The 17,028-nt window shown below is 42.4% G+C and overlaps 1 protein-coding gene across 1 annotated transcript in view; it reads left to right on the top strand.

The window, feature by feature from the left end:
- SEMA6A (semaphorin 6A) overlaps nucleotides 1–17,028 on the top strand; it is a 126,215-nt gene that overhangs the window by 83,064 nt on the left and 26,123 nt on the right. Inside the window, exons 8-17 of the mRNA XM_060008985.1 lie at nucleotides 580–699; nucleotides 1,392–1,480; nucleotides 2,339–2,556; nucleotides 6,029–6,160; nucleotides 8,557–8,712; nucleotides 11,430–11,606; nucleotides 11,980–12,120; nucleotides 12,207–12,287; nucleotides 14,482–14,540; nucleotides 16,932–16,952. Coding sequence (XP_059864968.1) covers nucleotides 580–699; nucleotides 1,392–1,480; nucleotides 2,339–2,556; nucleotides 6,029–6,160; nucleotides 8,557–8,712; nucleotides 11,430–11,606; nucleotides 11,980–12,120; nucleotides 12,207–12,287; nucleotides 14,482–14,540; nucleotides 16,932–16,952 — 1,194 coding nt within the window. The remainder of the gene's footprint in view (nucleotides 1–579; nucleotides 700–1,391; nucleotides 1,481–2,338; nucleotides 2,557–6,028; nucleotides 6,161–8,556; nucleotides 8,713–11,429; nucleotides 11,607–11,979; nucleotides 12,121–12,206; nucleotides 12,288–14,481; nucleotides 14,541–16,931; nucleotides 16,953–17,028) is intronic.

The following is a 17,028-nucleotide window of genomic DNA, read 5'->3' on the forward strand; positions in this document are numbered from 1 at the left end:
CGAGATTGGCAGGGCTTAGTGGCTCTCATGACTGAGGTAAAGAGGGGCAGAGACGCGCAGGATACACGTAGCAATTTTAGTCAGCTCTTTTTTGCTTATGAATCCCCTTTCTTCAACTTCCCTCATCTGCTCAGGCCGAGGACGCTGTTACTTCTGCTTGCACTTAAATTTTCTGGTGATTAAAATCAGCCTCTATCTTTCCCTGGGCTCCTCCCTAATCCAGTTTACCACGGTGTGGTGGCAGTTGCAGCGTCCAAGAGGCCTTGGCCTTGAGATTTCCGTCAAGGTACATCTAATCGAGTGAAGCAAACAACATTTTTCATTTACCCTGTTCCCTGAGCTGCTGCTTAGAAATTGCCGTGCAATTTAAAAAATGAAAAATGTTTCATCTCTCAGGATCCCAATTGAAAATGGTTAGGAATGTGGGCCAAGTGTTTTCCCAGAGACTCTTGGGCTTTTCCCAGGTGCCCTATCTTATCTACCTGATACAGGAAAGGCGGGGCGGGGGAGGCCTCTATTATTCCCGCATGCCCACTGTCTTGCTGCAATTCCGACCACCTCTTCTTTTTCTCTTCGAAGACGGAAAACTGTACTCTGCTACAGTGACTGACTTCCTTGCCATTGATGCAGTCATCTACCGGAGTCTCGGAGACAGCCCAACCCTACGGACTGTCAAGCATGATTCAAAATGGTTGAAAGGTGAACAAACAAAAGAAGAAAAGGAGGGGAGGTGGGGGAGATACATATCCTGAGGGAGATTCAGAGCCTGGATGGACCAGACTGTAGTTGCATTTTAGTGATGGCTTCTCACGGACAGGAAGGTGGAAATTGCACCTTCTGCCCCCAGTTGATTGATTTACCTCCCCTTTTCACTTCCCATGAGTTTCTGGAGTGTTATCAAAACTACCAATGCCACTATAATAGAACACGTGACATGTATCTTTCCTGCTTCAAGCTCTCATTTCAGAGTCCCACGCGAAAACAACTAAACACTTCATTCATGGAAGGGAACAGGGGATTGGAGGTGGTGGGGAACAGGAAAAAAGCTGTTCACAACACTGTATGAGTCAAGGGTGACAAAGGGATGTGTACAAAATCCATTCTGTAATTTGAGCGTTGTATTGTGGAAAATAAAATGACATAGATATGCAAAACTCATTTATTCTTCACTGTTCATTGCAACTGCTTCTGAAAGATAAAAATCTGTAGGCTTAAATGCTTTCTGAAATCACCAGCACTTGCATGTGTGAAGTCACTAGAAATGGTTAGTGTTAACCAAATGTCTGATGGCCCTACACTTTTAATTAATAACATGTCTTTGGTTGCAGCTGATTGCAGTTCTTTTAACTCTGTGTGACATGTCCCCAATTAAAGTGCCCATTTGTCCACAGAACCGTATTTTGTCCAAGCGGTAGACTATGGAGACTACATCTACTTCTTCTTTAGGGAAATAGCGGTGGAGTACAACACCATGGGAAAGGTAAGCGGGGAGGATGTCTCCATTTGGGGCCAGTGTGGTTATCAATGACTTTGAAATAAGAACCATAAATCGAATGACAAGGTCATCGTTTTGAGAAGATCCAGCCAAAGACGGGTGGAAGTGAAACATTTCGCTTCCTCAAACCCCTGTATGCTTTTTCTGAGTAGTAACAGATTACGGGGAAACCTCTTAAATGTTTATATTGAAAATTTAATAGACAGATGTTGGGTTGATTTCATACTGAGTTTCAAGTACCTTAAGATGTGGTTTCCAGGTCCACTCATCAGGGTTTTTTTGTTTTAAATTGAGTCGCTCCAGAGAGAGTGTAAATATTCAATATCTTTTAAGAGAACCAAGGGTCTTGACTGTATTACAAAAAGCAATAGAACACTTAGGGGATGTCTATTTCAGTTATTTTTATCAGAGAGTAGATCAAGATCACTAAGTTAGAGGGCACAATTCACTGCCAGGGGGGCTTGCACAGTTAGAGGAATTCAGAGCATGAGATGCAGAGCCCAGAGGCAGCTAGTGAGCATGGCAGAGACGGTGCATACAAGTGTGCTTTTGTTTGAGGAAATAAAAAGCTAAGCAGTCTGTATGGAAATGAGTTTATGTGGCTGGGAGCTGATCCCCTGAAGGATTTATGGCTCTGTATTAAATGCCACAGCCTTATCTTTCAAAACATGCTGTTCCAATGCTGAGTTTTTCCCTTCTTTTTTTTTTGCTACTGATTTTAGAAACACAGGATTAAGTTAAGCACCTTGTTGTTCTGTTTCTGTTTTCTAAGAAAGGCAAATTCTACTAAGATCTCCTCGAAAAGTAAGTGCATTCCGCTTTCTCCATGTTTTTCCTCTGCAGGTAGTTTTCCCAAGAGTGGCTCAGGTTTGTAAGAATGACATGGGAGGGTCACAAAGAGTCCTGGAGAAACAGTGGACATCCTTCCTTAAAGCTCGCCTGAACTGCTCAGTTCCAGGGGACTCTCATTTTTATTTCAACATCCTCCAGGCCGTTACAGATGTGATTCGTATTAATGGCCGTGATGTTGTCCTGGCAACCTTTTCCACACCTTATAACAGGTAACCATGCCCTGGCTGTGTGGACCTAATCGGTCCTTCCTGGCTTCCTTTTCCCAAGGGGTTGTCGTCTAACACACAAGATTTGCAACTGACGGAAAAATTGCCATTCACTATTTGTAGCTAAGAAGCACTTAACATTCAGTTTTCATCAACAAATTATCAGTCACTTATAAGCACTGTTAGAGTAGGATTCTGGAGAAAGTAATTAGATAAATTATAACAATATAGTCTTTTCATATGCCTGGGGTATAAACACTATTCATGTGCTATTCCTCAATCCCTCCAGTAATCTTGAGAAGTGAATACTGCTGCCTTCTTTTTACACTTGAGGAAACTGAGTTCAATTATACTATCTGGTCCAGGTAGCCAATGGGTGGAAGCAGCAGCTTTGGAACTCAAGAACGTTCCTCCTTTCCCTTCTAGGTCATCTAACATTTTATTTGACTTTTAATATTTCTATGACTAGATCAGTAATTTTTGAAGTAAAAATACTGGAAACTTATTAAAATGCTACAGAGTGAAATTTAGGAATTAGATGAGTCCATCTTGCATCCCACCTAAGGGACCCTGGTTATTATCCTGCCAGAGGAACCAGGATCCCAACCACAGCACTACTGTCTGACTCTGGAGGGTTCTACTGACGGCTTACAAGTCATCAAACGTTGCACGGAGAAATACCGTCTCGGCCTGTTCACCCTTATTTTTGTATTTACTTAAGCGAAGACACTGAGCTATTAAACGGCACACTAATAACTGCCCCTGGAACAGTGAAATGTGTAGAGACTAAAGAACAGAAGGAACAGGGACACTATGTTCCCTGGTACTTGGCTCTCCCAAACCTTAGAGTACTAGCACCGTTGTGTGGAAATGATCCTAACTCTGTCATGAAATTGAAATACATGTACTATATTCTCACTTCCATGTAGAATTCTGTGTGTTCCATATAATCTTCCATAAGGAATGCACTGTTTTGTTTTGGATCATACTTTTTACAAAAACTTTGAAGAACTTGATGAGTGGCTAGATGACAGGATAGCCGCTAGGAAGAAATGCTTAAGAATTGGGTAGAGCCCAGAACAGAGCTAGCTGAAAGATGAAATAATGTTCTCCAATTATATGGAGGGCAAGAGTCAAGAGTTCCCACTGAAGAGATATGAAAACATAAACCCATACTGCAGCAAGAGGTATTGAGTTCGGTTTAAATAAGCTGCAACCATCTGAAGGAATTTTTAGACTTGAGGATAGAAAAGATAAAAAAATTCAGGCCTTGACTGCTGGAACCGATGTATCTAGTAGTGTTGAAAAAGAATACTATTTTGGAACACAGAATGTAGGTGCCAGTGGAGTTTCAGAGCACATTTCTAGTTTTTGTGTATGTTTTTTGAGAGGGTGAGTCACTTCACGATTACAATAGAGTAGTAGATTCCTGCGTATTATGTATACTCCCATGTAAAGAATTTTCTTAAAAGGGCCCTAGGAAACATTCAATTAGTGCGTGCTAATGCAGTCTCAGAAACCGTGTCTGTTTAGTAAAATCAGAAAATGGCAAAGATATGCATACCAGTTTTCATATATAAATTATAGTCCCTCTCTTGGTTTACTCCCTCTGGTTTCATCCCTCTCCACGGGCTCCTCCACACATGCACACTTCATCATGTCAGGTTGTTTCAAATCCTTTAGCTGCTCCTCTCTGCCCTGGGGATAAAGCCCAGCTTCCTTGGCGTAGCATGCAGGCTCCCTCATGATCAGGCACGGGCTCCTCCTCCAGCGCACAGGGCTTACTGGAGCTTGCTCATGCCCTGCTCTCTGCCAGGTTTGCCCACTGAAACCCCGGGGATGCCCCAAGCCGCGGCTCCAGCTGCCTCCCGTGGAACCCTGCACATACCTCTTTTTACCAGATTGTGTTGGAATATTTGTTATCGTTGTTATTATCACTGTTGTTGTTGTTGCTGTTGTTTTCTTACACACTGAACTGTGAGTCAGCTGAGAGCAGGATGCCCTTATTTACTGACATTCACTGCTTGAGATTAGGGATTCCATAAATATATGCTGAATGGACAGAAGATGGGAAGAAAGGGAGGGAATAAAGCAGGGAAGGAAAAAGAAAGGATTTACAAATGAGTATAACCTTAGGAAGATTATAAAACCCTAGGGTATCTCTAGTTGTTAGGAAGTCCCTCATAAAATACTTCAATATTTATCCTATTTTTCTTAATATTTAAGGTAAATAGGTACACCTCTTTTAGGAAAGCGAGATGTGGAGAGAGTCTTACAAAATTAAATAATGCTGGGGGTTCTGAAATTTCAAAACAAATGGGGATCATTTTCTTATTACAGACTCAGTACTATGAATACACACACACACGCTACATACTTTAAAATTCATCCTGCCACCTTGTTTTAAATAAGCTTTCTAATCCTCTCCCTATTTCTTGCTTTATTAGTAATACTTCATAACTGTGTTATGAAATTAAAGATGGCATAAAATTCTCCTAATCATATATGAAGTGATTTCCGTATCCTTTCAACATCTGCAAAATCAGGACTAAATCATTCTTTCTCCCTGGATGATGTTTATGCTGCAAAGTGCTTGTGTCTTGCCCTGGATGCCTCTGTGTGCAGTGACCCACTACCTCAAAGCCCGATTAAAACTGTTGGCCAGCCAGTGGCTGAAATTTATTTGATCAAAATCAAGGAACGACCGTAGTCAAAAACAAACATGGGTTTAAGCAGTGTACCTAGATGAATGAATAATTCATGTCTGTTCACCACTGATGGAAAAAAAAAAAAATCCCAAAATCCTTCTAGGAGTGTCAGGCAAGAATGTAATTATAGGTAGAGATTACTGTCATTGTTATTATTTAGCACTTAATAGAGCATTTTATTTGCAAAGTGTTGGTGCTTTAGAGATTTCAATTGTTTAGTCTTATGCAAATAAACAGGAAGTAAACTTTGCAACGTACACTGACTAACATAAAATATGGTTGGGTTCCTCACGCGTACATCCTCACTCCTGAAGCCCTTGGCTTGAGGAACCAAATTCAAAGAAGGACTATGTGAACAGTAGGGGCACTTTTACTTCCCATTTTCACCAGTATTAGAGATGCAGAATGTTGTCCAAACGTTTTATCTTTGGTTTAAAGACTGATCATTTCAGGGAATTCATGAAACTTATAAATCACCAGCTCGCCCATTCCTCCTTTATAAACAAAAGCAGTGCCAGACACAAGACATAAAGAGATGTTCCTCTATGATCCTGCTGTAACTAGCCCTTTCTTTAAGGCCACTGATGCACATTTGAGTCACAGAAACATTCTCCTTATGAGCCAGGATCCCTTACATTTCTAGTGTTCAGGATGCGAACATTAAATTTCAACCGCCCGTACTAGGAAAGTTACTTTGGAGTATATTTTCCAAACTGCATGCGTGACTGTTGCATGAATAACACTTTGTGTGAAATGTCCTACTGCAGCATCCCTGGGTCTGCAGTGTGTGCCTATGACATGCATGATGTCGCCATTGTTTTTACTGGGAGATTCAAAGAACAGAAGTCTCCAGATTCCACGTGGACACCAGTTCCTGATGAACGAGTGCCTAAGCCTAGGTATGTGCACATATTTATACGGCTTTCTTGAATTTCTAGAAATGGTGCCATTTGCTCCCCTGATAATAAGCATCTCATAAACTGCACACTAGTGCCTTCCATGCTGGCCACGCAGATACAAATGCCAACACAACAGAAAGGCCGGTGAGGCCGTTTGCCTTCATTCCCTTAACCGAAACCCCAAATTACCTATAGTTGTATTCAAAACAGCGACTCTCTAGTCTTTTGCTTAGACTCTCTATCTGTGGATTATCCAATGCAATCCTAGGATGACAGGAGTCATCTGGTCCAGCAGCCCCAATGGTCTATAGTTGACGAAATTGAGGCCCAGAGAGGTATAAAGTGAGTTGCGCAAGTTCACATCTCTGGGGAGATGATTTCCACCGCCCCTCCCCGCTTCTCTTCAGTTTTGCAGAGACCCATGTCTTTCAGCCTTAAAAAAAATGTAAAATATAAATGGTGTTCTCTGGAGTTTGTGACTAGACTGGATCAGAGCTGATCCCGGACTCTGGGCCAAGGGCAGCAGGTACAATGGGTCATTATTAGGATGTCTCTGGTCTGTCAGGTTCTGGTCTGCTTGGGGTCCAGATGCACTGTTGATTCTCCCCTCCCCAAAATGTGCCCCAGAAGTGCTTTCATGAGGAACCTATTGTTGAGAGACAATACAGAGACCTTTTGGTCCTGTGGAATATCTATCAAATCCTCACACTAAACCAGTTAACTCATTCCTCCTAACTGGGACAGGATGAAACTCTCTCCCAGCCCTGTGCCTGCCCTGTTTATGTGACACACACTGCATACCTCCCATCACAGCATTCGAAATCTAAGTTATATAGAAACACCCCTGTGTGTTCGGCTTCCTCCACTTAATTTGTGGAAGGAAACCCAGTGTCTTCTAAACTTTTTTGGTTTCCAACTCTCTCCTCCGACATCCAATCCCCCACACAAAATACCCAGCCCAATTCACTTAATTGAACTAACTTAGATAATATGAAACACTGTTCCCATGGGAGAAACCCCTACAGTTCATCCATTTTCATCCCCTGAATTAAATGGCATGTGCATTCTCTGTTCTTTATGGAGAGCAGACTAGGTGTAAAAAGCATACCCTGGTAACCTCAGATAGCTTCTCTAAGTCATTGCCTAGGATTCTTAGCTACCTTCCAGGTAAGCAGGAAGGGGAGTTAAGCTTAAGGGATCAGGTTTCGGGAGTACTTATGTAATATGCTCCCCTGGGTATCGAAAGATGGTGTCACTCAGCTGTCACCAGGACACATACTTCAAGTGACTTTCTACTGGTGGCAGCATGTTTGCTTTCATCCTTCCACGTGCTGGCATGTCTCTCTTACAGATATCTGGGCGCTTTCACTGGCTGACTGGGTTAGTGCCATGAAAGCGTGTGCCTGGGGCTAGACCCTGCCAGTGTTGTCAGGGTCCACTTTTCTCTCCTGCACCAGTGGGCAAAGCAGGTGTCTGGACAAGACTGGTGCCAGTGTCTCTCTGATCTGACTTTGCTGAGATGTGCCCTTGACTCCTAAAACCACATAATTTCTTTTAGAAATGAATTTTCAGTGTCATTGTTCAGAAATTTTAAAAATGCCTTTTCAGGCAAGAATTTCATTGTAAATGGCTTTTCATACCTACCCAAATCAAACAAAAACAATAAAAAACAAAACCCAAATGTTCTCTGACCCCCTATTAATGAGAGATGGTTACACTGAGTCTAGCAGGTACGTAAGGCTGGCAGCTTTTTGAACGCCTTTGTTTTCTACATTTGTGAAAAAGCCCAATTGTCTCTTTTTGTGGAGCAAATGCCTCCAGAAATTCTAGCAGTGTTTTGCTTTTTGTTTTTTTTTTTTTCTGTACGCGGGCCTCTCACTGTTGTGGCCTCTCCAGTTGCGGAGCACAGGCTCCGGACGCACAGGCTCAGCGGCCATGGCTCACGGGCACAGCCGCTCCGCGGCATGTGGGATCCTCCCGGACCGGGACACGAACCCGTGTCCCCCGCATCGGCAGGCGGACTCTCAACCACTGCGCCACCAGGGAAGCCCTCTAGCAGTGTTTTAAGACAGACAGAGCAGTCCCGGAGACGTGCAAACCAAACCCTCACTTGTTTCAAGCTCCATCACTGTTTATGGGGTGGGTCTGTGCTTCTGGCGGAGAAGCCAAGCTGCTCCCAGCCGAGGCTGAACTGTCCTGGCTCAGGCTTCTCTATGGAGTGAGGAGGTGGCCCTGAGGAAATCTAAGCATATTTTTTGGTGGCATTATGCATTGTTCAGCTTCCTCTTCTCAGCCTACGGTATATTCTCCCTCATGCAATACGCACAGAGAAGCAGTTCATTTAAAGAATTTGCCATAAAGCGTGATATAAGCCCCCTCCCTTTGTTTCTTTTTAGGCCAGGCTGCTGCGCTGGCTCATCCTCCTTAGAAAAATATGCAACCTCCAATGAATTTCCTGACGATACCCTGAATTTCATCAAAACGCACCCGCTCATGGATGAGGCCGTGCCCTCCATCATCAACAAGCCATGGTTCCTGAGGACGATGGTCAGGTGGGTGTCAAGCAAACCATGTCCTCACTGGATGTCCCCTGTTCCTTCCCATGCTTACAGAACCTATCATCAGTGGATCACAATTTGAAATGCCACAAACATCTTCTCTTATCCTGGGCATTGATTCAGCTCTGAAGTCCCGGGCACATGGGTGGATGCCACCAAGCCCCATGACCACATTCCCAGTGAACACAGTTCAGATAGCAGGCTCATTGGACACTTGCCAGCAATTAGAGAAACAAAGATATCTCCTTCTGCGTTAGCCTGTTCATCCCATGTGTGTAAGAGTAGAGGAGCAGTGAAGAGAATCAGGCAATGGATGTAGATACCTGTTTGGTTGGATATGGTTGCAAAGCATGCTGCAGACGTCATCCGAGCACTGTCCCTAGATTGTTAGCTGTCATACGGAGCATGGAGTAATGGAGCATTTGCACAAGTAAACCAGCATGAAGGGTTCGTACTTTAGCATTTGTTGTCTGGAGTGGTGGCCAACGGAGAACGGATAGCTGCTTAGAAATCTGTGACAGCATTAAATACTCCTCCGTCTCATGTTTATTTAGGGCTTACTGCCAAACAGTTCAACAGGCTTTCCCAAGTCCCATCCAGTTTGGGCAGTCATCAAACAAAATGTTAATTAACTTTACCACCATTTTTAAACAGTGACTTGATTGAAAGATATTAAAGCAGTGGGTTGGCCAAAAGGTTCATTCCGTTTTTTCCATAAGATGGCTCTAGTAGAACTTAGTTGTCTTTAACTTCATTCGAAGCAATTTTGTTAGGTTGTGTGTGACAGCTGTCGTATCAGTGTGCATTTTAAAAAAGACTTATGAAAATCGGTGAATTTTTGTGTAGCCATTTTAATACTGAAGATGAAAGAAAGCAAGCAACATTTTCGGCATATTATGCTGTATTATTTCAAGAAAGGTGAAAACACAACCGAAATGCCAGAAAAGATTTGTGCAGTGTATAGAGAAGGTGCTGTGACTGATCGAACCTGTCAAAAGTGGTTTGCGAAGTTTCGTGCTGGAGATTTCTCACTGGACGATGCTCCACGGTCGGGTAGACCAGTTGACGTTGATAGCTATCAGATCGAGACATTAATTGAGAACAATCAACATTATACCACGCAGGAGATAACCAGCATACTCAAAATATCCAAATCAAGCGTTGAAAATCATTTGCACCAGCTTGGTTATGTTCATCGCTTTGATGTTTGGGTTCGACATAAATTAAGCCAAAAAAAAACCTTGACCGTATTTCTACATGCGATTCTCCGCTTAAATGTAATGAAAACGCTCAATTTTTGAAACAAATTGTGACGGGTGATGAAAAGTAGATACTGTACAATAATGTGGAATGGAAGAGATCCTGGGGCAAGCGAAATGAACCACCACCAACCACACCAAAGGCCGGTCTTCATACAAAGAAGGTGATGTTGCATATATGGTGGGATTGGAGGCGAGTCCTCTATTGTGAGCTCCTTCCGGAAAACCAAACAGTTTCAACGATTACTGCTCCCAATTAGACCAACTGAACGCAGCACTTGATGAAAAGCGTCCAGAATTATATGATGCATTAGATAATGCAAGAGCGCGTGTTTCTTCAATGACCAGGCAAAAAAACTGTTATGGTTTGGCCAGGGTTCTGATTCATCCGCTGTATTGACCAGACATTGCACCTTTGGATTTCCATTTATTTGGGTCTTTACAAAATTCTCTTAATGGAAAAATTTCAATTCCCTGGAAGACTGTAAAAGGCACCTGGAACAGTTCCATGCTCAAAAAGATTAAAAGTTTTGGAAAGATGGAATTATGAAGTTGCCTGAAAAATGGCAGAAGGTAGTGGAACAAAAGGGTGAATATGTTGTTCAGTGAAAATGTGTCTTATTTTTACTTAAAAACCGAAGGCAGATTTTGGGCAACCCAATACTATAATGACTCTTGCCCATAAGATGGAAACCATGGTATGTAACTTGCAGAAGAGTCCATGTTTCCTGGTTCCTGCCATGATGCTTAAGGAGAGTGGAGTGTTGAACAGCTATGGGATTTCAGAGAAGGAGCGTGCCCAATAGGACTTATCTAGGCAGGCAAGAGGACTAATGCCCTTCATCTTTGGCTTTAGGTGGATCTTGTCTGGCTGGTATATCCATTTATTTATTAATATTGCCATGAGCACTCTACCTCCCCATCCTTCAGAACTCTCTACCCCTCTGTACACAAACAGAAAGCTTTCCAGTCTGACATTTTGTTGACAAGTCTTGGCACCTCAGAGGAAGAGTATGGAAAAATGGTAGCCGCTGCTTTTCTTTTCAGTGTTCAGTGAAATGTTAGCTGTGATCGCATAGTGGTTAGTACTTTGCATTGCGAAATGTTAAATGAATTCACTTATTATTTCTTCCCCTCTTCACAGCAGACATCAGTCTTCCCTTGTTGTTCATGGAAGGGATAATTGCTGAGTGGTTTCAGATGGTGATGGCTACGTATTTATTACGTAACTTGGCCTCCACACATACATACCTCTTTCCTCCCCCCTGGAGCCATACTAATGCTCTACATATGGAAATAAAGGAGCAGAACAGCTTGAGAGCATTATTTATATGCATGTATTTTTCTTGAGGTTTTTACTAGAAAGCTCTATCCTAATTGTTTGAAGTGGAAAAGGGGACACTTTAATGAAAGACCAACGAAGAGATAAAAAATGTGATCCTGTCATTTTAGATACCGCCTGACCAAAATTGCGGTGGACACCGCTGCTGGGCCATATCAGAATCACACTGTGGTTTTCCTGGGATCAGAGAAAGGAATCATCTTGAAGTTCTTGGCCAGGATAGGAAACAGTGGTTTCCTAAATGACAGCCTTTTCCTGGAGGAGATGAGCGTCTACAACCCTGAAAAGTGCGTAGAATGTTTGGTTCTTTCCTAGTAACTATTCGTTACTTTATTACCTTTTCCATTCAGAGAAATCATGGCAGACTTAGATTTTATGCACTTAGGTGACTTGTAGTATTATTTGTAAAAATCTTTTCATACATTAAAAGCATTACTTTCTCCTTGCTAATAATGTGTGTTTATATAAACACATACATTGTGTGTTTATGTGTATGTGTGTGGGGCGGTGCACACATAAGGTTCTGTTTCCCTTTCAGTTGGATCAGATTAAGAGATCTGACCTTGTGCGCTGGGAGGTGGGCTGTAAGGGTGGTGGCAGGAAAGAGAGAACTGACCCAAGAGAGACTATGAATGATATTATCCTGCCTTATAAAATTAGGTGCAGCTATGACGGAGTAGAAGACAAGAGGATTATGGGCATGCAACTGGACAAAGCAAGCAGCTCTCTGTATGTTGCATTTTCCACTTGTGTGATAAAGGTTCCCCTTGGCCGGTGTGAACGACATGGGAAGTGCAAAAAGTATGTATTTGCCTCATTGATCATTAGCAAGTCCACGGTGCTTAGAAAAGAGTCCTAGGTAGCTCACAGTCATCCTCTTCCTACAGAACCTGTATCGCTTCCAGAGACCCCTACTGTGGGTGGGTAAAGGAAGGAGGTGCCTGTGCCCATCTGTCACCTGGCAGTAGGTAAGGAGCCCGAGGTGTGGGAGAGTATAAAGCGGCCTAGACGTACAATAAATTGCGCTCACACACACCACCGCCACTCAGCCTTCTGTGCACAAACCTCATCAATACGACTGCCGGCCGTTCTCCCTCCTTTTCCCATTTCATAGAACAACCCAACATCACGTGGCAGATTTCCAATTGATTAATCATCCATCCTCAGACTAATTAAAAACAGAGAGAAACAACACAGTGGACTTCTAAGTATTCCCTGGAGAGAGGGACAAGATGGTACATGCCTGGATCATCACAGTGCGAGAACAGCAGAGAAAGGGAGCAGGAGGGTACCAATTAGATTAGCGATGTGGTTTGTCCAGCCACAGCAAAACTGGCTCTTCTAATTGACCATCCAGGGCTGAGAAGAAACTGCCGAGCATTTGTTAAGCAATGCGTTTGTACTGCAAGCACAGTGTATACATGCAATAAACCTCTCCCCTGCACCGAAGGACAGTTGACCCTATTACTCATTAGGCAGTAAAAATCAATTCTTGGCATTTCTCCAGCAGATCAGCTAGATCAAGCTAGTCTGCCATGCATGTGATTTGGATGCTTAGAATTGTTACCCTGACTTTAAACGCCTGGATGGTATTAGCTCAAAGGTTTTATGCTTTTACTTCAGTGGATGTGAAATCCAAAGTGACATTTGGAAAAATAGTCAACGCATGTCCTTGACAGGTTATGGCAATTCAAGGGAAGTGCCAGATGGCAGCACAGTTCTTTCTTAGCCATTTCTTCAACTTCCTCTGATCTAAAGGGCGAAAAGGATGGTCCTCACATCACTCTGAGCCTCCTCTCCCATTTGAGAATAGCTAGTCAACAGACAGGAGGGCATATCTGATGACCACCTGCATAATTTGAGGGGAAGTATTTCCATATACAGAGCTAATGGTAACTATCAAGTCTGACCTGGAAATTTGACTAATGCAAAGGGTTGACTCACCATTTACTGTTAGATCAACTTTGTGAGTAGCAATATTGACCTACTACAGTGTTAAAGCTTTGCATCTTTTCACCGGAACCTTGAAGTGAAGGAGAAAGGATCACAATGCACAGTGAGGGAAGCTGAGAAATGACCTGTCTCCTTTCTTTAGTCAAGGTGTGACCAAAAGTAGGCAGACTGATTTTTAAGAATCATTTTAAAGTCAACATGAGAACATTTCATTGTTCAAAAACATGTGGAACTCTCTTTGGAAAGTGGCCTTCAGGGCCTGGTGCATACTGGCTTTCATTAGCACTAGAAAGCTTTAGCCTTTGAGGATGAATTTGATTTTTAATACAACACAAAAACAGTGGAAAACAAACATGGTGCATTATTTGATCAAGGTGTGACTTTCCAAAAAGTTTTCCTATATGGCTCATAAGTAAACTCTGAAGGCAGTTACAAAACAGGAGTTTCAGTTATGGTGTAGAAAGAAGTGCAAAGTTCCCCCCAAAAAAGGACAAGACTCCTTTGGAGTATTCCAGTGTGCTTATTTAAAAATCAAAATACATTCTATTAGGATTGATCTTATTAATGGCGTTAATAGCTTATACAGCCCAAAGGTGACCTTATAAGAAGAGTGAGCCTGTAGGGGAGCATGAGGGCAATACTCCTGAGGACTGGGCCTGGGGCAGCAGTGAACGAAACACCTGAGTGGTCTCAGCAAAATGCACCGCCATGTCCATCCTCTCGGTCCCACATAGCCGCTGACCATCTGAACACTTTGTTATACAAAGCTACTTCTAAGCAAAGAAACAAGTAAAGGTCTAGGAAGGCAAGAGTTGGGGCAAAAGAGAGGAAAAGACTTTTTTCTAATTTAGAGACGTCTGTATCACTTACGTAAGGAGTGTGTGTTAACATGTAAACTTAGATATTTAAGAAATGCTCAGGGCATCAGAGGCAAAGAGTGATATAGGTAATCCACAAACTAATTAACTCCCTGAATAATACCTGAATTAACTGTCTAAAACATGGCTTCTCTTGGGAGATTCACAAAGGACTCATTTCTGTAAGCTTTGGAGATAAACTTTCGAGCCGTTACCTACTTTTTTGGCATCTGTCACTCAATTTATCAAACTGTGTTAGTTGCTTTAGTGAAACTTAAGATGCATCCTGCAATAGACTCATATCATTGAATTTGTGTCTCTCTTTCTTCTCTTCCCTCCTTTTTTTTGGAAGACTGACTTTTGAACAGGACATAGAGCGTGGCAACACAGATGGCCTGGGAGACTGTCACAGTAAGTAGAGCTTTTTATCCATTTGGGTATTTATTCTATAAAAAAGATGCTTTTACAGACTGGCCTAGAAACATGACCCCGCATGTGAAACTGAGTGCAGCTGCCTCTAAAACATGCATAAATAACAGAAATCACCTTCTAAATATCAAAGAAAACTGTGTTTTGAAGCCTCTGTTGCCGATGCTGTTGCCGTAAGTGCTGGCACCTACATTCATTTGTTCACATAGAGTGAACAAATTCACTCTAGAGGATGTCTACTACAGCAGAGCAGTAAGTTACATCAGCACTTCCATTTAAAACCAGTTTTGTTGTTTTTAAAGATATGTTATTGCCATGATTTTCAGCCAAATAATAAAAAGACTGATCACTGTACTCTAGCTTTTTAATTGAATGGGACTATTTTATTTCTCTTGAACATATCGATTAACAAAATTATTTTTTAAATTAGATTTAGGTCTATTACCATTTGCAGTAGAAAAAAATTTCAGAAAGAACCCACTACATACGAGGTGACTCAAAATAACCTTTTTATAAGAACTGACCTGCTATACTAATCTCAGAGGTCATTTCAAAAGTTATTACATGCCAACGTTTTACTTAGAACTTTATATAAAGGAACCTGGTCAAAGGTCTGCCCAGTTGTCCAGTGATCTGATTAATATCAATATTCTCCTGAAAATGCTTTATTAATGCTAATTTAGAGAATAATGCCATACTCTTGGAAAACATTTAGTTTGCCATGTTTTAAATGTTGTACGTGATAAATTTCAAGAAGCCTGTATTCAGAAGGGCACCAAAAATAGCTCCTAAGGGAATGAAACTATATTACTTCTGATATTTGATTTGACAATGAAAATCATGGATATAACTCTAAATCTTTGAGCCATGTTCTAGAGAACAGACAATCAAATAAATAGGGCCACAGAGCCTCATCTCCAAATTCTTGGTCATATTTTGTTCGTTTGTTTGTTTGCAAATATATACCGGAAAAAGCTTCTTGTCTTCACACACAAAATCTGAATTAAGAAATTAGCATAGGGGGCTTTCCTAGTGGCGCAGTGGTTGAGAGTCCGCCTGCCGATGCAAGGGACACGGGTTCGTGCCCCGGTCCGGGAAGATCCCACATGCCGCGGAGCGGCTGGGCCCGTGAGCCATGGCCGCTGAGCCTGCGCGTCCGGAGCCCAAAAGATCTGCTATGTGTCTGCAGTGAAACAATTTGATGTTTGATTTGGTGGGTCTTGATCACGTTTGTGCCTTATGGCCCCATTTTTAGGGAATCAGGTTTCGGTTGGTATGTATGTCTGAGTGAACTTAATTAGCTATTTTTAGCGAATAATTTTCTCCATATTTTTATGATCCGATGATATAGGCATCTAGAAAAATAGGGGTGTCCATTTGGATTGAATAGGTAAATATATGAAAAATGTGAAAGTGTTACTGGCTCTCTAGAGCATCCACTACACCAGCAGGCTTACACCACGCCTGGGTCCTCAGGCAGAGCGCAGGGCAGACCCTCAGGCCCCAGGCCAGTGATTTACTCTTCCGTCTCACTGGTCAAGCCTCTGTGTTTTCGTGTGCTCGGTAACTCGATCCCCACTCCTGCTGAGGCACGTAGGGTGCCTGCTCCGGGCAGGAGGTAACGCCTTTCCTAGTGGCTTCTCTGCTCCTGGGCGCCCACTGGAGCATGACCTACTTCTGTCAGACATATCCAGTCACACACAAGCATTCAAAGGATTTAGATATTTGGTACACAATGACTCTTTAACAGGAGTTTTAGGGAAAATGAGGAAACCATAAAGAGCCAGTGTCAGAGGCTGAGTAGCAGGCTGAGTGAACAAGTGGCATGACCCAGACACACAGCGGGGGCACGCACGTGCACACACACACAAATGTATGCTGCCTGTATGTGTGATTTTTATTTTTGTTAATTTCCTAACTAAAACTCCTGCTGAGTTCAGAACATTGTGATAGTGGACAGTTGCTCACAGAATGGTTGGGAGGATGAAATGAGAGAGAATGTAAAGAAAATGTGCTTTGTAAGTGTGGTCCAGATGTGACTCACTTTATCCACACACACATCCCTCTGTATGGAGTAGGGCTTACATATAATCGCAGTTAACATTCCTTCCACTAACTTGCTTTTTCTCCGCCTCTTGGCAACAAAGGCATGACTTTGAGGAAGCTCACTTGGGAAAGAGATAGTATAAGGATATGAAATCGGACCAAATATGAAGCATCTTCTATTACAAGCAGAAAGTAAAAAGCGCTTACTTAGTATTGGGGATCGTATGTTAGCACAGCTCTGTATCAGCTCACTCCCACTTATTACGGAAGTCACACTGAGCAGAGTGTTAAATGTTAAGTAACCTACTCCTCCCTTCTGTCTTTCAGATTCCTTCGTGGCACTGAATGGTAAGGAAGATATTACTCATAATTTAATAGCAATGGAAATATATTTGAGAAATCCTGTTTCACTAAACCTCTTGAG

Source organism: Delphinus delphis, chromosome 3 (assembly GCF_949987515.2).
Source record: "Delphinus delphis chromosome 3, mDelDel1.2, whole genome shotgun sequence".
Classification (NCBI taxonomy): domain Eukaryota; kingdom Metazoa; phylum Chordata; class Mammalia; order Artiodactyla; family Delphinidae; genus Delphinus; species Delphinus delphis.